The 20,246-nt window shown below is 32.7% G+C and overlaps 1 protein-coding gene across 16 annotated transcripts; it reads left to right on the forward strand.

The window, feature by feature from the left end:
- The first annotated feature begins 2,352 nt into the window (after positions 1–2,352).
- LOC127841533 (uncharacterized) lies at positions 2,353–19,087 on the forward strand. 16 transcript variants are annotated; one of them, XM_052370403.1, is made up of 20 exons: positions 2,353–2,376; positions 4,720–5,406; positions 6,651–6,689; positions 7,224–7,262; positions 7,799–7,837; positions 8,371–8,409; positions 8,944–8,982; positions 9,517–9,555; positions 10,086–10,124; positions 10,661–10,699; positions 11,235–11,273; positions 11,810–11,848; positions 15,030–15,068; positions 15,603–15,641; positions 16,178–16,216; positions 16,752–16,790; positions 17,321–17,359; positions 17,871–17,909; positions 18,443–18,499; positions 18,955–19,087. In XM_052370403.1, the coding sequence occupies exons 2-20, from the start codon at positions 4,728–4,730 to the stop codon at positions 18,963–18,965; spliced, it is 1,371 nt and encodes a 456-aa protein (XP_052226363.1). In that variant the 5' UTR covers positions 2,353–2,376; positions 4,720–4,727; the 3' UTR covers positions 18,966–19,087. The 16 variants fall into 16 exon arrangements, with proteins under 16 accessions (XP_052226363.1, XP_052226364.1, XP_052226365.1 ...); XM_052370404.1 differs by lacking the exon at positions 10,661–10,699; XM_052370405.1 differs by lacking the exons at positions 8,371–8,409; positions 8,944–8,982.
- The last annotated feature ends 1,159 nt before the right edge of the window (positions 19,088–20,246 follow it).

Genomic DNA, 20,246 nt, shown 5'->3' on the forward strand with positions numbered 1-20,246 from the left:
CACGGTAAAGCTATTGTTATCTGTGAAGAAAGGACCAAACTTTTATATCATATACTGAGATCTAAACTTAAATTACACCAGGTCAACTCCACACCCCTGACAGGCATGAATTGATCCATTGGACATACATAAAACAACGTAGGAGAAGATATCCTAAACATTGAAATCTCTTGAAAATAATTTGTGTTTCGTTTCTAATTGTAAAACTATATAAGGGTATATAAATAATGAGAAACTGTGGTACGACAAGTGGGCATGATTTGATCAAGCTTTGTACAGGACCTCTATAGAAGTTGTATACCCATATATCAGAGCACTCGGGCTGCGGTTGAGGTGAAATGTGTAAAGTGTTTTTTAAGTAAATGACAATTATGAACAGAAGTAATATACATGAGGTTATTTATGGAGTTTTGCATTTTTAACCAAGATTATAATATAAAAAAAACTGTGTAGAGGACCGATATAGGATGTTAAAACATATATCTGCTACATAAGTCTTTATAAATCACGTGAACCTCTGTTCGTTTCCAAGGTCGACCACCTGCGTATCATTTCAACGATGTTTGTTGAAGATCAACAGATGAAGTTGTAAACCAAATATTACACAAGTGGGCTTTGTGGGCTAGAAAAAGGTTGCGATTTACTTTATACGTCTACATAAATCAGGTCATCATTGGGGCACAACAAGGGCATGATTTAAATAAACTTTGTCAAAAACCACCAGATAATATTACACATCGAATACTAAAACCTGATATTTCCTGTTTAAGAAAAGAAGAATGTTGAAGTTCAATTAAGTTAAATTAAATATTTAAGTGAACAATCTTTCTAAAGGGCAACATTATGATATGTCACACCAAATAATAAACCCATGACACTAGCAATTTGAGAGAAGACACTTTTTTAGGTTTGTACTATAGACTTCCATATAAAACAATCATAGGACTTTCTTTGAATGTGGTTAGTTTTGACCCTATTTGCATGATTTGAACATCTGCATAGAGACCTACTAGACAGTGTCACACACGAGCCTTCAAGCCAGTGAGACTTGCGGATTTATAAAAACTCTGTGAGTTACTATTGAAGTATATATTCATCCCGTGATCGCTATGGAGTGGCCAGACTACAAAACTATCACATCCACCAAATATTAAGTTCAAAGTACACTCAGCACTTAATGAGAAGTTATCAAATAATAAAGTTGTTCATTTTTATGCTCACTCAATTATTATATGAAATAGAAAGACAGTTTTGTTGAACAATCATTGCCTTGATTGACCATTCCAAAGCAGTGACCTGATTAATTCAACGTGGTGTTATGCGTTTTGATTCTCTAGTACATCTATTTTGAGTGCCATCATTTGAAATTATTTCCTTAACAGCATTTTAAGACCAAACGCAGCATGAAGGCTTTTCTCTCTTTCTGGTGCTTATGAAATTTTACTGAGTGTATACTAAATTATGCCAAAGGAATAAAAGCAAACAATTCGTGTTAAAATATCGGCAGCTATTGGATCACATTTTTTTAATATTTATGTAGAAAACACAATATGTTACAAATTAATATACCAAACTTGTATTGATACTTAATGTAACACATACTTTTTATAATAAATGGAGAAGAAATCTTATCATTTTTACCTGTCGGTTAGTATACAATACATGCAAATCCATTGCTTCAGAGGGGGTAATCACGTGAAAGTCAAGATGGCGACGTCCGTGCCGAGACAGTTATTTTTCGCCGTTTTATACCCTTTATTACTTTTGTTTTATTTTTAAATGACGCTCACTTTCCAGCCATATCAGTAAACATGTGATAAGCGTTTATTTCGCAGTAAAATTCGCTTTATATCTCGACTTTTCTCCCCGCAAATTTTCATGGTGGAGCTCTAATTTGGTCATCCCGCTTAGGAATTTTGCAGCGAATAAAGTCGAGATAAAGAGCGAATATAAACACGAAATAAACGCTAGTAACTTTCTTACTGATATGGCTGGAATTTGAGAGGCATTTAATCAATTAATACAAGTTATAAAGGGTAGAAAACGGCGCAAAATATCTGCCTCGGAATGAACGTCGCAATCTTGACTATCACGTGATTACCCCCTCTGTGTTTCCTGCTATCTAATGTACCGAAAATAAATGAAATCTCTTCATGCTTGAGTTAATCTACGATGCAAATAATGCTAATGTAAAGCGTGCTTCCAATTCAGCGTGAAAGCTTGCATGGTGGATTAAATGTGCAGATTACGATTAATATTTATCAAGCTTATCTATAAACAGTTACAAAAAATAAATTAATCCTTTTTTACATTTGGTATATATGGTCTTGTGTGTGTTATTATCGAGTAATCAGATACTTCAGAGCATCAACCAAGGTAAGTTTATACTGTACGAAGATGAAATATTTAGTTTGTGTTTTGTTATTTTATAATTAATTATTGTTGTGCTTCATATCATTTCAAAGTTTATCTTTAAATATGAACAGCAACTCTTTGTGACATAAAATCTTTCACACGAAGAAAGTTCGTCTTTATTTAAAACAATAATGTTTGTTAAGTGTTAAATGGATAACTACTTTGAATATTATGCCCACGACAGTTCTCATTTATTGACAACAATACCGAAATCGCAGGAAAGTCTTGAAAATGTGTCAACATCATAAGTGTGTGACTTTCTATATCTTTTAAAATACACGCTATACATGGTTTCTATAACCGCAAGGAATATTGTTGTATTCGCAAACGTGAACGCTCTATCATTTTCATTCGCTTGCCCTTCAAATGACCTTTTGACTGACGTTTTGCTAAATACTAACGTCAACCGCATATACAAGCACGTTAAGTATAATCTTAAGGATTCATCGGAACGTGATTTCTGATTAAAAAGTGTATGCCATTTAAAGCATGTGACATAATAAATAAGATATACTAAGCAATTGAATGCCATTTTAATTGTATTAATTGAGGATTTTTTCTTCAATTAATATTCTGCATGACATAACACATCGTTTCAAACGCATTATCAATTAATGGTTCAATTATCTAATTTTGTAAAATAAATATTTTCCATTTCTAATGAGGCTGTGGTGATCTTATGCAAGATATGGCATTGCGAGTATATTTAACTGTATACTTTAAGCAAAAACAGGTTTTAATTTGAATCTTGCATGTTCGTTACGTCATTCATCAATGTATCAGATTTGCGTTCGGCATAAGCCTTGTATTTAAATTCTTATACTAATTAATACTGAACTCTGAAAGTTAAAAGTGCGAATAATGATATTATTGAAAAATGCGTTTTTATCACAGAATGAAAGCTTGTTTTATTTTATGCTTTCCGGTGGTTTATAGAGAACTATCAGTGAATTAAAACTGATAATTTCACTGTTTCAAACAGTAAAAATTATCAGTGAAAATTATCGTTATTTTTTTTTTACGAAATAACGTCATTATCCTACCGAAATTCTTTAGTTAAACTCTTTAACGATGTATATAAACGGTGAAAAAAGCATAAAATAAAAACAAAATTGTTGGATTGCGCCACGAGTTAAAATATTATTTTTCTATGATCACGAGCGAATTAAAATCGATATTCCACCGAATCCAACGAATATCCTCTATATATTTGTGCGATGCTCCATTTCGCATATTTTCCTTAAAACAAGCGTCAGACATTATGAACATCATCATATTGCAACTTTTGCTTAGGACGAATCGATGCGTATTAAAATGTATTAGTTAACACTTTAAATATTCAATATCGAAAATAAATGTCAAGATTCGCATTAGAATATATAAAAAATAGAATTCGCTTTTCTTCGTGAAACTGTAACTTTAGGTTTCTTGCTTGTTTCATTTAGTTTGTCTTACATATTGCAGTTTATTTTGATAATATGTTATATAAATACAGAACTTGTGCTCACAACATAAGTCATTTTTGGGCACACAAGTTAAAAATGGTACATGGTTACGTACATTTCAACATTATAACAAATCCTTTAGAGTTTATTTCTTGCCACCTATATAGAAGGGGCACTTGTTTAATCCTGTTCGAATAATTGCTACGTTTTGTTAAACAACATTGCTTTTTTGGTGTCGCAAATATTTGAAATTTATTTTTGTTTTAATAAAATCTTTATTTTTAATGCGACGTAGGCTCAGATTTGTGGTGAAAAAAATATATTGATAAACATAACAAAGGATGACTTTGCACTGAAGAAAAGTCCTTTCAACTGCATGCTTTTTTAACACACCCTTGAGATCAATGATGTGTAATAAAAACAGTTATTGTAATATCCATAGTAAAGCTTAGTCATTTCTAGATTATCGTGCAATACAACATTTTAACAGTGTGTTGCATGAGACAAAACATTACTTTTTTCATCCATGTGTTTCTATCTACTAAACGGTATGGCCATCCTGGATTTAAACTGTTTTAACAACTTCGAAAACGATCACTTGTATAAACACGTAGCTATTGAAGATCTATTTACTATGACTTGTTAGGTTTTCCATAACCCATAATGTTTGCATCTCCAGAAACGTGTATTTTCTAATCTAAATCGTATCTGTACTATTAAGTCTTCAATAAGCAAACGAAAACTATATGGACAAGTATAATTGCTGCTATGCACTGATGCAATGCTGACCCATGTTTTGCTTGTGTAAATTGATAATTGTATATACAACAAGGCACTTATATCTTTGGTGTTATTGTAGGTACTTGGATGTTCTCCGTGGTATCATTCTGTCTTCTTGCGGCGGGCTTCGGCTCGTCATTGGGTGGGAGCTCTGATTGGACAGAAAAAACCTCACAATCAACTATACCGACAATTAGCGGATGGTCTTTTTTTACAACTAAATCTCCGTTAAATCCAACTCTATTTACAACGAAACGTCCGGAATATGTAACTCTATCCCCGGTATATCCAACTAAAATTCCGAACTATACAACAAAACCTCCGGTATATCCAACTAAAGTTCCGGAATATCCAACGAAAGATCCGACATATCCAACTTTCAAAACTCCGGAATATCCAACAAAAGTTCCGGAATATCCAACGAAAGTTCCGACATATCCAACTTTCCAAACTCCGGAATATCCCACTCCTACAAAATATCCAGTATATCCATCTCAATCTCCTGCATATCCTACTCAGTACCCTGAATATCCGTCTCAATATCCTGTATATCCCGATCAGTATCCAGTATATCCGAATCAGTATCCGGTAAAACAAGATCACGATCCAGTGTATCCACCACGATCACCGTTGTATGGATGGAGACGTCCGGTATATCCAAAAAAAACTCCGGTATACCCATATCTACCGCTATATCCGGGTTATCAACCAGAATATCACCGACGCCCTCCAGTATATCCTCCGGTGTATCCGTACGATCCCGTTGGTAAGTGTGACGGGGAATATTGTTCTTCTCTCTTCTATTTCAATGGCCTTACATGACAACAGGCGAACGCTGTCCGAAGTGAATCCTAGGTTTTAACATTACTCTCCTATTCGATTGTAATTTTACAAACAAAGTTTGTCTTCGTTAAACACTTCGTTTAACAAACATCTTTTTTATAGAAAATAATTACTATCCTATAAGTGGATCCGGTAAGTAATATTATTGTCTTATAAAGTAAATAAATAATATATAGAGGATATTTGTTCATGTCAGTGTAAGATCGTTTGTTATTTCACGAGTGATCATTGAAAATATATGATCACGAGTGTAATAACAAACGATCTTACACTTACATGAACACATTTTATGTTTCTTTTATGCCCCTTTTTCAAAAAAATAATTAACAGCTTTTTCCATTTCGCTGAAAAGTTACCCTTTACCGCGTGGCGTGCCTCAATACAATTCAATACACAAAATGACGTCATTATATCAGCGAAATTATCCGGTTAAGCTCTTTTGCAATGTAAATAAACGGTGAAAAATGCATAAAATAGAAAGAAAATTGTTGGATTCGATTGATATCGTTTTTAATTCACTCGTGATCATAAAAATATATATAAATCTTGAAGTAAATCTTGATATGATAATCTAAAAAAAGAAAAAGTAGTTCCGATATTTTGTTATTTTCACCGGTGGAAATAACAATTTGTTTTTTTCACTGCTGTTATTTCACTGCAGAAATGTCATATTTTATCATTAGGTATAAAAGAGTACAACAATGTGTTTATTCCATCAGAAAACCAGATTAAGATTGTTACAAGTTTCTGCGTTTCACTTAATTACGTTGTTAACTATTTAACGTTTACTATATGTATCAATTCATACATAAAGGCTTTCAACATATATTAGTTTCGCTTTGAAATAATCGGTCTTAATAATCCGTTAAGTATCGTTCCAGGTAAATCAATTTTTCCGCATTTATGAAAATTTTCGCTTGAAAATCCCTTTAAACATTTATGCAGTCGAGGTGGAATTTGTCCTTCGAGCCTGATTAGTCTGTTTTGTTTTACTGATGTGTCAAAACAGCGTTTATATTATCTTATAATTTGACACTAACCATTCCATCAGTAAACCAGATTAACGATCATAAATCTTTCTGTGTTGCCCTTAATTACGCTCTTAACTATTTAACTTTTACTATATGCAGTCATATTCATTTGAAGTAATGTCGTTTATTTTTGTAGAGGATAAAAAACCAGGTCCATATGACTACGATGGACCATGTAAGTAAAAGATTTTCTTAGCCTTGTTTATTTATTTGTAAGCGTTCGTTAACTTTACGTTTAAACGCAAATAAGTCAACATGTTCATAATAAAAATAATTAACATTTATTTAAATGCGAAATTAATAAATGCAGAAATACATCACCATATTATATGTATCGATACATACACACAGGCTTCCAACATATATGAGTCCCGCTTTGAAATAATCGGTCTTAATACATGTGCGTTAAGTATCGTTCCAGGTAGATCAATTTTCCGTATTAATGAAATCTTTCGCTTGAAGAAACTTTCTGTTAAACATACATACAGTCGAGGTGGTAATTGTCTGTCGTGCCTGATTAGTCTGTGTTGTTTTACTGATGAGTTAAACAGCGTTTATATTATCTTATATTTTTACACTTACCATTCCATCAGTAAACCAGATTAAGGATGTTAAATGTTTCTGTGTTTTCCTTAATTACGCTGGTTACTATTTAAGTATTATTATATGCAGTCATATCATATTGATGTAATGTCGTTTATTTTTGTAGATGATAAAAACCCAGGTCCATATGACTACGATGGACCATGTAAGTAAAAGATTTTCTTAGCCTTATGTATTTATTTGTATGCGTTCGTTACCTTTACGTATAAATCGCAAAAAAGTGAACATATTCATAATAAAAATAATTAACATTTATTTAAATGCGAAATAAATAAATGCAGAAATACATCACCATATTATATGTACCGATTAATACACACAGGCTTCCAACTTATATGAGTCTCGCTTTGAAATAATCGGCCTAAATATATGTGCGTTAAGTATCGTTCCAGGTATATCAATTTTTCTGCATTTATGAAATTTTTCGCTCAAAGAAACTCTTTTCTAAACATACATGCAGTCGAGGTTGTGATCGTCTGTCGTGCCTTATTAGTGTATTCTGTTTTACTGATGAGTTAAACAGTGTTTATATTATCTTATATTTTGACACTTACCATTCCATCAGTAAACCAGATTAACGATGTCAAAAGTGTGTGCGTTGCCCTTAATTATGCTGTTAACTATTTAACTTTTACTATATGCAGTCATATTCTATTAAAGTAATGTCGTTTATTCTTGTAGATGATAAAAAACCAAATCCATATGGCACCGATTGGCAATGTAAGTAAAAGATTTTCTTAGCCTTATGTATTTATTTGTATGCGTTCGTTATCTTTACGTATAAATCGCATATAAGTGAACATGTTGATAATAAAAATAATTAACATTTATTTCAATGCGAAATTAATAAATGCAGAAATAGAGAACCATATTATATTTACCGATTCATACCCACAGGCTTCCAGCATATATGAGTCTCGCTTTGAAATAATCGGTCTTTATACACGTCCGTTAAGTATCGATCCAGGTAAATCATTGTTACCGCATAAATGAATTTTTTCGCTTAAAAAATCTCCTTTAAACATGCATGAAGTCGAGGTGGAAATTGTATGTCGTGCTTGATTTGTCTGTTTTGTTTTACTGGTTCGTTAAACAGTGTTTATATTATCTTATAATTTGACACTTACCTTTCCATCAGTAAACCAGATTAAGGATGTTAAAAGTTTGTGCGTTGCCCTTAATTATGCTATTAACTGTATAGCTTTTACTATATGCAGTCATTTTCAATTGAAGTAATGTCGTTTATTTTGTAGATGATAAGAAAACAGGTCCATATGTCCCCATTAAACCAGGTAAGTAAAAGATTTGCTTAGCCTTATGTATTTATTTTTATGCGTTCGTTACCTTTACGTATAACTAGCAAAAGTTAACATGTTCATAATAAAAATAATTAACATTTGTTTAAATGCGAAATTAATAAATTCAGAAATACATCACCATATTCTATGTACCGATTCATACACACAGGCTTCCAACATATATAAGTCCCGCTTTGAAATAATCGGTCTTAATATATGTGCATTAAGTAACGTTCCAGGTAAATCAATTTTTCTGCATTTATGACATTTTTCGCTCAAAGAAACTCTTTTCTAAACATACATGCAGTCGAGGTTGTGATTGTCTGTCGTGCCTTATTAGTGTATTCTGTTTTACTGATGAGTTTAACAGCGTTTATATTATCTTATAATTTGACACTTACCATTCCATCAGTAAACCAGATTAAGGATGTCAAAAGTTTGTGCATTGCCCTTAATTATGCTGTTAACTATTTAACTTTTACTATATGCAGTCATATTCTATTAAAGTAATGTTGTTTATTCTTGTAGATGATAAAAAACCAAATCCATATGGCACCGATTGGCAATGTAAGTAAGAGATTTCCTTAGCCTTATGTATTTATTTGTATGCGTTCGTTATCTTTACGTATAAATCGCATATAAGTGAACATGTTGATAATAAAAATAATTAACATTTATTTCAATGCGAAATTAATAAAATGCAGAAATAGAGAACCATATTATATTTACCGATCCATACCCACATGCTTCCAGCATATATGAGTCTCGCTTTGAAATAATCGGTCTTTATACACGTCCGTTAAGTATCGATCCAGGTAAATCATTGTTACCGCATTAATATATTTTTTCGCTTAAAAAATCTCTTTAAAACATTTTTGCAGTCGAGGTGGAAATTGTCCTTCGTGCCTGATTAGTGTGTTCTGTTTTACTGATGAGTTAAACAGTGTTTATATTATCTTATAATTTGACACTTACCATTCCATCAGTAAACCAGATTAAGGATGTTAAAATTGTGTGCGTTGCCCTTAATTATGCTATTAACTGTATAGCTTTTACTATATGCAGTCATTTTCAATTGAAGTAATGTCGTCTATTTTGTAGATGATAAGAAAACAGGTCCATATGTCCCCGATAAATCAGGTAAGTAAAAGATTTGCTTAGCCTTATGTATTTATTTTCATACGTTCGTTACCTTTACGTATAAATAGTAAAAGTTAACATGTTCATAATAAAAATAATTAACATTTATTAAAATGCGAAATTAATAAATGCAGAAATACATCACCATATTATATGAATCGATATATACACACATGCTTCCAACACATATGAGTCTCGCTTTGAAATAATTGTTCTTAATATATGTGCGTTGAGTATCGTTCCAGACTAAATATATTTTCCGCATTTATGACATTTTTCGCTTAAAACTATCTTTAAAACATTTATGCAGTCAAGGTGGAATTTGTCCTTTGAGCCTGATTAGTCTGTTGTTTTTTACTGATGAGTTAAACAGCGTTTATATTATCTTAAAATTTGACACTAACCATTCCATCAGTAAACCAGATAAACGATGATAAATCTTTCTGTGTTGCCCTTAATTACGCTCTTAACTATTTAACTTTTACTATATGAGTCATATTCAATTGAAGTCATGTCTTTTATTTTTGTAGAGGATAAAAAACCAGGTCCATATGACTACGATGGACCATGTAAGTAAAAGATTTTCTTAGCCTTATGTATTTATTTGTAAGCGTTCGTTACCTTTACGTATAAAACGCAAATAGGTCAACATGTTCATATTAAAAATAATAAACATTAATTTAAATGCGAAATTAATAAATGCAGAAATACATCGCCATATTATATGTATCGATATATACACACAGGCTTCCAACATATATGAGTCTCGCTTTGAAATAATCGGCCTTAATATATGTGCGTTAAGTATAGTTCCAGGTAAATCAATTTTCCGTATTAATGAAATCTTTCGCTTAAAGAAACTTTCTTCTAAACATACATATAGTCAAGTTGGAAATTGTATGTCGTGCCTGATTAGTCTGTTTTGTTGTACTGTTGAGTTAAACAGCGTTTATATATCTTATAATTTGACACTAACCATTCCAACAGTAAACCAGATAAAGGATGTTAAAAGTTTCTGTGTTTTCCTTAATTACGCTATTAACTGTTTAACTTTTACTATATGCAGTCATATTATATTGATGTAATGTCGTTTTAATTTGTGTAGATGATAAAAATCCAGGTCCATATGACTACAATGGGCCATGTACGTAAAAGATTTGCTTAGCCTTATGTTTTTATTTGTATGCGTTCGTTACATGTACGTATAAATAGCACATAAGAGAACATCTTCATAATAAAAATAATTAACATTTATTAAAATGCGAAATTAATAAATTCAGAAATACATCACCATATTCTATGTACCGATTCATACACACAGGCTTCCAACATATATGTGTCCCGCTTTGAAATAATCGGTTTTAATATATGTGCGTTCAGTATCATTCCAGGTAAATCATTTTTTCAGCATTGATGAAATGATTGGCTCAACGAAATTCTTTACTAAATATACATGTAGTCGATGTGAAATCGCCTTTCGAGTATGATTAGTCTGTTGTGTTTAACTGATGAGTTAAACAGCGTTTATATTATCTCATAATTTGACACTTACCATTCCATCAGTAAACCAGATTAAGGATGTTAGAAGCGTCTGCGTTTCCTTAGTTACGCTGCTTAAAATTTAATTTTAACTATATGCAGTCATATTCAATTGAAGTATTGTCGTTTATTGTTTGTAGATGATAACAAACCAGGTCCATATGACTCCGATGAGCCATGTAAGTAAAAGATTTGCTTAGCCTTATGTATTTATTTGTATGCGTTCGTTACCTTTACGTATAAATAGCAAATTAGTGAAAAAGTTGATAATAAAAATAATTAACATTTATTTAAATGCAAAATTAATAAATGCAGAAATACATCACCATATTCTATGTACCGATTAATACTTACAGGCTTCCAACATATATGAGTCCCGCTTTGAAATAATCGGTCTTAATATATGTGCGTTAAGTATCGTTCCAGGTAAATCAATTTTTCTGCATTTATGAATTTTTTCCTTCAAAAAGACTCTTTTCTCAACATACATGCAGTCGAGGTCGAGATTGTCTGTCGTGCCTTATTCGTCTGTTTTGTTTTACTGATTCGTTTAACAGCGTTTATATTATCTTATAATTTGACACTAACAATCGCATCAGAAAACCAGATTAAATATGTTAAAAGTGTGTGCATTTCCCTTAATTACGCTGTTAACTATTTAACTTTTACTATATGCAATCATATTCAATTGAAGTAATATCGTTTATTTTTGTAGATTATAAGAAACCAGGTCCATATGATTACGATGGACCATGTAAGTAAAAGATTTCTTAGCCTTATGTATTTATTTGTATGCGTCGTTAACCTTTACGTATAAATAGCAAAAGTTAACATGCTCATAATACAAATAATTAACATGTATTTAAATGCGAAATTAATAAATGCAGAAATACATCACCATATTATATCGTCGGGTGACCTGTTATGACGCGAACCTATTTCGACGCAGTTTTTGTTTTTCTCGGTTTTAATACATAAGCGACTTCCGCCGACGTCATTTTGCTACAAATCGTAGTAAACACGTACTTGCTATCGCTTGCGCAAAACATGTGGAAAGTGAGAGATGCAAAGGTAAGAATAGATGCATTCAATGTATTTCAATGCAATTTTGAGTGATTTAACTAATGCAAAAATACATCTCAACGGAACATGATTTTATTTACCTAAATTCATCGTGGGGAAAAAATGACGAATGTTCGTCTGCAAGGTTTTTTGTTTCATTTATAGATCACGTGACTGTCATGTGATGGATTACGTCAATTCTGTTATTTTTAGCCATCTGGTAAGATGTACGCGTTAAATGAATAGCACTGCACACACACACACTCATTAGACTTTAATGGGAATTTACCACCAGAATTATTTACTATTGTTATTTATATTGTGATGAGTGGTAAACTAATTTAAATGTAATTTTATTTCCAGGGCCCACAAGGGAAGCACCGGTGTTATTCACCCACTTCTATGAATGCTGTCTATGTACATATCAGACAGACAGGGTCCAAAATCAGAACAACTGCCAGAGAGTTTGGGGTACCTGAAGCATCTCTGAGGCACAGGCTGTGTGGCAGAGTGAATCCGGAAAGTGTTCATTCGGGTCCACAACCGATGTTTTCCAACGAGGAGGAAGCCCATCTTGTGGAACACATCAAGACCATGGCAGAGTGTGGATATGGCTATGGGCGGGCTGAAGTTGTGACCATGGCCTCGGAGTATGCTGTTTACCTAAAAAAACGGGACCAAGCCCATCCTCTATCAATGAAATGGTTCCGTGGCTTTATGTCAAGGTGGACGGAACTTAAAGTTTTAAAACCTCGTGGACTTGAATTACAACGGGCCAAGGCGATCAACATGGCGTTAGTGACCAGATATTATACTGAACTAGGGTCTATTCTGGATAAGTAATGTTTAAAGGACAAACCAGAAAGAGTCTACAATATAGATGAGAAGGGCCTGTCCACGTCACATACTCCACCATCAGTAGTGACCACTGAGACCAAAGTTCCAGCCGTTACATCTGGTTCCAGAACACTCATCACTGTGATTGGCTGTGGCAACGCATTGGGGTATAGTGTGCCACCATATTTTGTTTTTCCAGGGGCCAGAATGCGTTCGGAATTATTGGAAGGAGGTTGCATTGGTGCTGATGGAACTGTGTCTGAATCTGGTTGGAGCAATAGCAGCGTGTTTCGCAAATACATTGCAGAACACCTTATGAAGTACTTACCTGAACGTTCCCCAGACAAACCTGTTCTCCTGCTGTATGATGGCCACAAGTCTCATATAAACCTTGGCTTAATTGACTGGGCAAGAAAACATAATGTGATTTTGTTCATACTGCCTGCTCACACCAGCCACGTGCTACAACCGTTAGATGTGGGATGCTTTGGACCTTTCGAACGAATCTACAACTCTGTGTGCCATCAGTTCATGAGAGAAAACTGTGGGAAGAGTATAACTCGCTGCAACGTTTGTAATCTGGGTTGTCAGGCATATGCAAAGGCACTCTCTGCTAGCAACCTACAAGCATCCTTCCGAAAAACAGGCATACACCCCTACAATCCATCAGTTGTTGATGCATCCTACTTCAAGCCTTCAAAGGTCCTACATTCAAGCCCTGCGATGCCAGCACCACAGAGTGACGCTCAACCCACTGCTAAGGAATTCTTTAAAGGCAAAGTAGCTGTTCCCAAGCCAAATGACAGCACAACCATAAAAAGGAAGTATCTCAGCACTATAGTCAGTGGTAGGGCAATCACTGAAGATTCAGTTCTTGAAAAAGTGAGGGACCATGAGCTGTCTAAGCACCAGAAAAAATCTGCAACCCAGCAAGACCATCAACCTGGACCATCTGGATCAGCAAGTCAGTCAAGGGTTGATAAAAGTGCCATGTCAGAAAGTGACCAGGATGACTCAGACACTGATGTATGCTGCGTGTGTAACCTGTTCACACGTGTTGAAGTACACAACAGTGCATCTGTTGTGTTTGTCAAGTGGGTGCAATGTGACAAATGTGAACATTGGGTCCATCTGATATTTTGCACTCAAGTGAGGGTTGTTAGAAGGGGTGATAAGTTTCTATGTCCCCACTGTGCCACCGAGGAATAAGCACCTTCATATTGCAGTGTTATGTAATCAACACTGTTGTTAGTATTGAATGTTACAATAAATTTTTAATTTAATATGTGTTTTACATATTTTAGGTACCAGTGTACAAGTTCAGTCCGCATGGTTAGGTACCGGTAAGTTAAATTTCAGCGTACAGTCTCCAATGTTAACAAGGCAGCCAATCAAATGCGATGTTGACAACATACCAAGGCAGCCAATCAAATGCGTCATTTCAGGTCACTCTCAGAAAACATGGCCGCTTCCATAGTGTAGCAAACTTTTAATCTGGTGGTGTTTTTTGTGTGACTTATGTCAACTTTTTGTTTCAAACGACATAAGAAGGCATTCAAAAAAGAAAAGCATAGTAGGTTTATGAAAGTTGAAGATGTTATAAAAACTTATTTTGTTTAATTGCTTACATGCGTCAAAATAGGTCACTCGAGGATATGTATCGATTCATACACACAGGCTTCCAGCATATATGAGTCCCGCTTTGAAATAATCGGTCTTAATATATGTGCATTAAGTATCGTTCCAGGTAAATCATTGTTACCGCATGAATGAAATTTTACGCTTAAAAAATCTCTTTTGAACACATATGCAGTCGAGGTGGAAATCGTCTGTCGTGCCTGATTAGTGTGTTCTGTTTTACTGATGAGTTGAACAGCGTTTATATTATCTTATAATGGTACACTTACCATTCCATCAGTAAACCAGATTAAGGATGTTAAAAGTTTGTGCATTGCCCTTAATTACGCTATTAACTATTGAACTTTTACTATATGCAGTCATATTATATTGATGTAATGTCGTTTTAATTTTTGTAGATGATAAAAATCCAGGTCCATATGACTACAATGGACCATGTACGTAAAAGATTTGCTTAGCCTTATGTTTTTATTTGTATGCGTTCGTTACATTTACGTATAAATAGCACATAAGAGAACATCTTCATAATAAAAATAATTAACATTTATTAAAATGCGAAATTAATCAATTTAGAAAAACATCACCATATTCTATGTACCGATTCATACACACAGGCTTCCAACATATATGTGTCCCGCTTTGAAATAATCGGTTTTAATATATGTGCGTTCAGTATCATTCCAGGTAAATCATTTTTTCAGCATTGATGAAATGATTGGCTCAACGAAATTCTTTACTAAACATACATGTAGTCGATGTGAAATCGCCTTTCGAGTATGATTAGTCTGTTGTGTTTAACTGATGAGTTAAACAGCGTTTATATTATCTTATAATTTGACACTTACCATTCCATCAGTAAACCAGATTAAGGATGTTAAAAGCGTCTGCGTTTCCTTAGTTACGCTGCTTACAATTTAATTTTAACTATATGCAGTCATATTCAATTGAAGTATTGTCGTTTATGTTTGTAGATGATAAAAAACCAGGTCCATATGACTACGATGGACCATGTAAGTAAAAGATTTGCTTAGCCTTATGTATTTATTTGTATGCGTTCGTTACCTTTACGTATAAATAGCAAATTAGTGAACATGTTGATAATAAAAATAATTAACATTTATTTAAATGCGAAATTAATAAGTGCAGAAATACATCACCATATTCTATGTACCGATACATACACACAGGCTTCCAACATATATGAGTCCCGCTTTTAAATAATCTGTCTTAATATATGTGCGTTAAGTATCGTTCCAGGTAGATCAATTTTTCTGCATTTATGAAATTTTTCCTTCAAAGAAACTCTTTTCTAAACATACATGCAGTCGAGGTGGAGATTGTCTGTCGTGCCTTATTAGTGTGTTTTGTTTTACTGATGAGTTTAACAGCGTTTATATTATCTTTTATTTTGACACTAAGAATCGCATCAGAAAACCAGATTAAATATGTTAAAAGTGTGTGCATTTCCCTTAATTACGCTGTTAACTATTTAACTTTTACTATATGCAGTCATATTCAATTGAAGTAATATCGTTTATTTTTGTAGATGATAAGAAACCAGGTCAATATGACTACGATGGACCTTGTAAGTAAAAGATTGTCTTAGCCTTATGTATTTATTTGTATGCGTCGTTTACCTTTACGTTTAAATAGCAAAAGTTAACATGTTCATAATACAAATAATTAACATTTATTTAAATGCGAAATTAATAAATGCAGAAATACATCACCATATTATATGTATCGATTCATACACACAGGCTTCCAACATATATGAGTCTCGCTTTGAAATAATCGGTCTTAATATATGTGCGTTTAGTATCGTTCCAGGTAAATCAATTTTTCTGCATTTATGAAATTTTTCGTTCAAAGAAACTCTTTTCTAAACATACGCGCAGTCGAGGTGGAGATTGTCTGTCGTGCCTTATTAGTGTGTTTTTTTTACTGATGAGTTTAACAGCGTTTATATTATCTAATAATTTGACACTAACAATCGCATCAGAAAACCAGATTAAATATGTTAAAGGTTTGTGCGTTTCCCTTAATTACGCTGTTAACTATTTAACTTTTACTATATGCAGTCATATTCTATTGAAGTAATATCGTATATATTTTTGTAGATGATATAAAACCAGGTCCATATGACTACGATGTACCTTGTGAGTAAAAGATTTTCTAAGCCTTATGTATTTATTTGTATGCGTCGTTTACCTTTACGTATAAATAGCAAAAGTTAACATGTTCATAATACAAATAATTAACATTTATTTAAATGCGAAATTAATAAATGCAGAAATACATCACCATATTATATGTATCGATACATACACACAGGCTTCCAGCATATATGAGTCCCGCTTTGAAATAATCGGTCTTAATATATGTGCGTTAAGTATCGTTCCAGGTAGATCAATTTTCCGTATTAATGAAATTTTACGCCTAAAAAATCTCTTTTTAACATACATGCAGTCGATGTGGAAACGTCTGTCGTGCCAAATTAGTGTGTTCTGTTTTACTGATGAGTTAAACAGCGTTTATATTATCTTATAATTTGACACTTACCATTCCATCAGTAAACCAGATTAACGATGTTAAAAGTTTGTGCATTGCCCTTAATTACGCTGTTAACTGTTTAACTTTTACTATATGCAGTCATATTATATTAAAGTAATGTCGTTTATTCTTGTAGATGATAAAAAACCAGATCCATATGACACCGATGGGCCATGTAAGTAAAAGATTTTATTAGCCTAATGTATTTATTTGTATGCGGTCGTTACCTTTACGTATAAATCGCATAAAAGTGAACATGTTGATAATAAAAATAATTAACATTTATTTAAATGCGAAATTAATAAATGCAGAAATAGATAACCATATTATACTTACCGATTCATACCAACATGCTTTCAACATATATGAGTCTCGCTTTAAAATAATCGGTCTTTATACACGTAATCATTGTTACCGCATTAATGAATTTTTTTGCTAAAAAAATCTCTTTTAAACATACATGAAGTCGAGGTGGAAATTGTATGTTGTGCTTGATTTGTCTGTTTTGTTTTACTGATTCGTTAAACAGCGTTTATATTATCTTATAATTTGACACTTACCATTCCATCAGTAAACCAGATTAAGGATGTTAAAAGTTTGTGCGTTGCCCTTAATTACGCTGTTAACTATTTAACTTTTACTATATGCAGTCATTTTCAATTGAAGTAATGTCGTTTATTTTGTAGATGATAAGAAAACAGGTCCATATGTCCCCGATAAACCAGGTAAGTAAAAGATTTGCTTAGCCTTATGTATTTACTTTTATGCGTTCGTTACCTTTACGTATAAACAGCAAATAAGTTAACATGTTCATAATAAAAATAATTTACATTTATTTAAATGCAAAATTTATCAATGCAGAAATACAGTACCATATGATATATATCGATTCTTACACACAGGCTTCCAGCATATATGAGTCCCGCTTTGAAATAATCGGTCTTAATATATGTGCGTTAAGTATCGTTCCAGATTTATTATATTTTCCGCATTTATGAAATTTTTCGCTTAAAAAATCTATTTTAAACATTTATCCAGTCGAGGTGGAATTTGTCCTTCGAGCCTGATAATCTGTTTTGTTTTAATTATGTGTCAAAACAGCGTTTATATTATCTTATAATTTGACACTAACCATTCCATCAGTAAACCAGATTAACGATGATTAAAGCTTCTGCGTTTCCTTAATTACGCTCTTAACTATTTAACTTTTACTATATCCAGTCATATTTAATTGAAGTAATGTCGTTTATTTTTGTAGATGACAAAAAAACAGATCCATATGTCCCCGATGTTCCATTAGAACCTCCTGGACCATGTAAGTAAATGATTTGCTTAGCATTTTGTTATTTATTTGTATGCCTTCGTTACCTTTACGTATAAATCACAAATAAGTGTATATGCTCATAATAAAATAATTAAAATTTATTTAAATGCAAAATTCATAAATGCAGAAATACATCACCATATTATATGTATCGATTCATATACACAGGCTTTCAAAATATCGAAGTATCGCTTTGAAATAATCGGTCTTAATATATGTGCGTTAAGTATCGTTCCAGGTACATCAATTTTTCCGCATTTATGAAATTGTTCGCTAAAAGAAACTCTTCTAAACATAAATGCAGTCGAGGTGGAAATTGTTTGTCGTGCATGATTAGTCTGTTTTGTTTTACTGATGAGTTAAATAACGTTTATATTATCTGGTAGTTTGACATTAACTCGGCAAATATCATATTTAATAAACCTTTGTATCTTTTTATACTCAAGTGGGAAAGTAAAGTTGTCAACAAGACAAGCAAGGCATCGACGTTGAATTAGTACAGATGACATGTATCTCAATACGAATCGACACGTTATTGCTATGTTGACATACTAATAAATAAATACGATCAAGAAACAAGTGTCAGTTGTGTTATTGTTGTATGGTAAGCACACGAAAAAGGTAGAAATAACATCGCATTTAATAAATCGAGGCCAGAATAAAACACCTGCAAACTTATGTTTTTCCTGAGATATATACTATTCGGAAAAATGTTATATACATCATTTAATGAATTCTACTTAGAACTTAAGTTGATATTGTGAAAACAAAGGTAATTAACATGAAGCACTGGCCCATCAACACACAGATTTTGGTCGGACTAAAATTATTATAAAGCAAACGTGCTATTTGTATTATCCTTACATATGGTTTAATAAGTGCATAGCCTTACAAACGATGTATATCCGAAAGTGTTTTTTAAATTTAAATAAATGGGTTAGGATTAAAATACTATAGGTTTATAGTTCTTGTTACCGCCAAATACAAATTAGTGTTTATAGAATGCATAGAATGAAAAGAATCAATGATTTTCTTTTTAGTTCATAGTTGTAGTTTACGTCACATCAAAAATGGATGTTAAGTGTTGCAAAAAAGAATTATAACATTATATTGTGTTAAGTATGGCAGGGACACTAGGAAAATACTCCATTCAATTTTGCAGCCAATAGCTTCATAGGAGCTCAAATAATATTCACTACGATCGAATTCAAATGTATGCCAAAATCACACATCGATATTATTTATTATATACACAATGCCGTTTGTACCTTATAATACATTTTTTATTCGAAAAACCCGTGAAACTAGTTTTCATTCAACATATTCACCAAGCTATGAACGTTCATGTATTTTGACTTAAATTGTTAAAATGAAACGTGTTTAGCAAATAAATATGTTTTCGCTTTTGTTTCAAAATCAATGCTTTAGGTCCGACATATGATGTTTATGTATTATTTTATTGAATTACAGTTCACAGTTTTTAATCAATTGCTTCAATATACGATATAAAACCTTTAAAACAAAAGTTAATTTTTGGTGTTTCTATGACTGAAAACACCTCAAGAGCACGCAATAAAATGTTCCCATTAGCCTATTCAATTGATATGAAATCATCATCAATACGATAATACTTCTCATAGACTATTAAAATTCACATTGACATGAGCTTATCTATGTAAATAGGATATACATATTCCATAATAGTCGAGTACACATGCAGATAGAGAATGTTTATGTG

This window comes from Dreissena polymorpha, chromosome 8 (assembly GCF_020536995.1).
Source record: "Dreissena polymorpha isolate Duluth1 chromosome 8, UMN_Dpol_1.0, whole genome shotgun sequence".
NCBI classification, from domain to species: domain Eukaryota; kingdom Metazoa; phylum Mollusca; class Bivalvia; order Myida; family Dreissenidae; genus Dreissena; species Dreissena polymorpha.